This window comes from Montipora foliosa, chromosome 2 (genome assembly GCF_036669935.1).
Source record: "Montipora foliosa isolate CH-2021 chromosome 2, ASM3666993v2, whole genome shotgun sequence".
Lineage (NCBI taxonomy): Eukaryota > Metazoa > Cnidaria > Anthozoa > Scleractinia > Acroporidae > Montipora > Montipora foliosa.
In genome coordinates this window covers 9,220,996-9,223,495 of record NC_090870.1, presented here as the reverse complement: position 1 = coordinate 9,223,495, position 2,500 = coordinate 9,220,996, and the positions used below count along the sequence as shown (strand labels likewise).

Sequence of the window (2,500 nt, the reverse complement as noted above, 5' to 3'; positions counted from 1 at the left end):
TCCCTCGTGAAATTTTCGATATTGTAATAAAAGCGAGTTTGAATTTCCCTCGTGAATTATTAAGCCTTTGTTTGGCGCTTAAGCTATTGTTTCAAGATCTCCTTTTATGGCAATACTTGCAGCACCAAACAATAGCTATTGTCTTTGAATTTTATCCGCTTTTTTAAAAAACACCATTGTTAATGCATGGAGATGGTTATGAAACTCGACAAGTTCCTTTGTTTTATGTTTTTGTCCGTATTTTTGGCCTTGACCCTGCACAAAACACCTTTTTTCGAAAAGATAGCCAATCAAATCCTTCGAGTAAATTATGCGCAACTAATTTGCAAACCCGTGGGAAGCGAAAACAAAAGATTGTGCAGGGTCACTGCAAGAGAAAATGAGGGGACAGAGAGGGAGGCTCCCGGTCCAGCCCTTGGGATATGTCATGTCCACGAAAGTTATTTTTAGACGAGCGGAAGTCTTCCGAGACGTCCGCATGCAGGCCAACTTCGGTCCAATGTTTGAAAGAAAATAAATATTCATCAGCCTTCCACGTGCGCCGTTATTTTCTCTTTTCACTAAGAACCTGAGAGCGAGGCAAGACTGCATGCGGACGTCTCGGAAGACAGACTTCCGCTAGAACAAAGACTTCTGCTCGTCTAAAAATAACTTTCGTGGACACGGTCAATAGACTTCTTTAGCTTGTACGTTTTGTTTTCCCATTTCAGACTACGTGATGTTACTCCAGGGAAAAGTTTCTTTCAAATGTCGTCTTCTGCACGAGCATATGTATGCATAACTTATGTCAAAACAAAAAGAAAATTCCCTTGGGAACATCACGTGGTCTGAAATGGGAAAACAAAACGTACAAGCTAAAGAGGTCCATTCAACATCGATGGCGACAACATTGTTCTCGCTTTTTGAAGGTTCTAAGGTTTCATAACCAGTCCCTCGATTAACTATGAAAAAACATATTAAGAAAACCTACGCACTAGGAAACTGAAAGAGATTCACAGAGTACTTAATATTGCTACAGCGCACACAAACACAGTAGTCGTTTCTAATTACACAAGCTTTTTTCTAAGAACGTCCAATTTTGGAGCTGAAACTGAACATTCTTATTTTCTTTTGATTTCAATCAGTCAATCAGTTTATTATTGTCAATGCGTGGGATGAGGTTGCCCTCGGTACCCGAGACAAAGGCTAATGCGTGACAATAAAACAAGGGGAAAATAAGAGAAACAAGCAGCTGACCAAAACTGTGACATTTCTCAATAGTGGCAATAGTAATTATAGCGAAAATCAATTTAAGATTGAAGATAATCACATTTGCAGCTTGCCCTCAATTTCAAAAGATCATGTCTCTAAGTTCTTGGGAAATTCACTTAAATTGGGTGATTGCTTCATATACGTTGCTAGTTGGTTCCATAGATCATGTGTGTGGGAATTATGATAGCACCGGTTGTTAAAAGAAGGTTGACTGACAAGTTACAACCTCCACTCCTCAAGTTGTAATGCGAAATACGATACTAAATAAATTAGACATGCGACTAGGCCCCTGATGCATACTTACAGGATACAAAATAGAGTCAGGGTAATTTATGGCATTTCCAATGTTTAAAAGGTCTTTAGTGCATGGTGATTAGCAGCACCAAGTTTGTCAGTCGATGCTTTCTTTTTTCCTTATCGAAGTGGGCTACAGTATGCCAGAGGGGCTAACATGTAACACTGAACAACAATAGTGCAATGTCAGCAGGCACTAATCTTTTTTATCTCCTCAAAGCTGTTTTGGAATAGACCCTCTTGCAGTAAAGTGGCCAAGTAATATGTGGTCTTAAAAGGACGACTTATTGTCAATGTCAACTCAAAGAATCTTCAAAAAGCTTTTGATTTCAATATGAAGAGCAGGTTCATGGACTGGAGGGAGTTTCTCAAAACCATATCTTGACTGTTGGTGTGATTCAGGAGGATAGTTTCAGAATATCTTGGTTAAATGAAAGTTCTACAGTTGCAGTGTTGGTAGCGGATGTATATTTAGTATCATCAGCATAGAGATGCAGGGAGGCTCAATAATTAACGGCTTCGAATTTTGAAAAGATGCCAAAAGAGGAACCATAAGCTAAACCTTAGACAGGCAGTTATTGTATTATGTTATTGTATAACCAGTATTCCAACGTGCAAACTCACCACAGCGTGAACTTGGTATCCATCACTCGCTGTAGAGTGGGCGCCTCTGGCGGTATGAACGGTCACTTCGTAAGAGTATCTGCATTTGATTTGATGGGCGAAGGATAACAGCGGCCTCTGTTTCTGGTCCAAAATAGCACCTCTGCAATAGTCCAGACTTGAAGCCACGACAAGAAAGAAGAAGCGGACCAGGGCCATGGCGTCTGCCTTGTTGCCCAAAGCTTGAGGATACAAATTTAAGGGTGCACGGAAAATTCTCAGAAATTTATAAACATGATTAAAATAAGGTAAATAAACAACAAATTAAGGTTCACAAATGCACCTAGCAATT

General features: G+C 39.8%; 1 protein-coding gene across 1 annotated transcript in view; it reads right to left on the bottom strand.

The window, feature by feature from the left end:
- LOC137992339 (uncharacterized) overlaps nt 1-2,500 on the bottom strand; it is a 62,205-nt gene that overhangs the window by 59,496 nt on the left and 209 nt on the right. The window contains 1 exon segment of the mRNA XM_068837624.1: nt 2,170-2,390. Within this exon segment, the coding sequence (XP_068693725.1) occupies nt 2,170-2,367 (198 nt within the window). The 5' untranslated portion in view covers nt 2,368-2,390.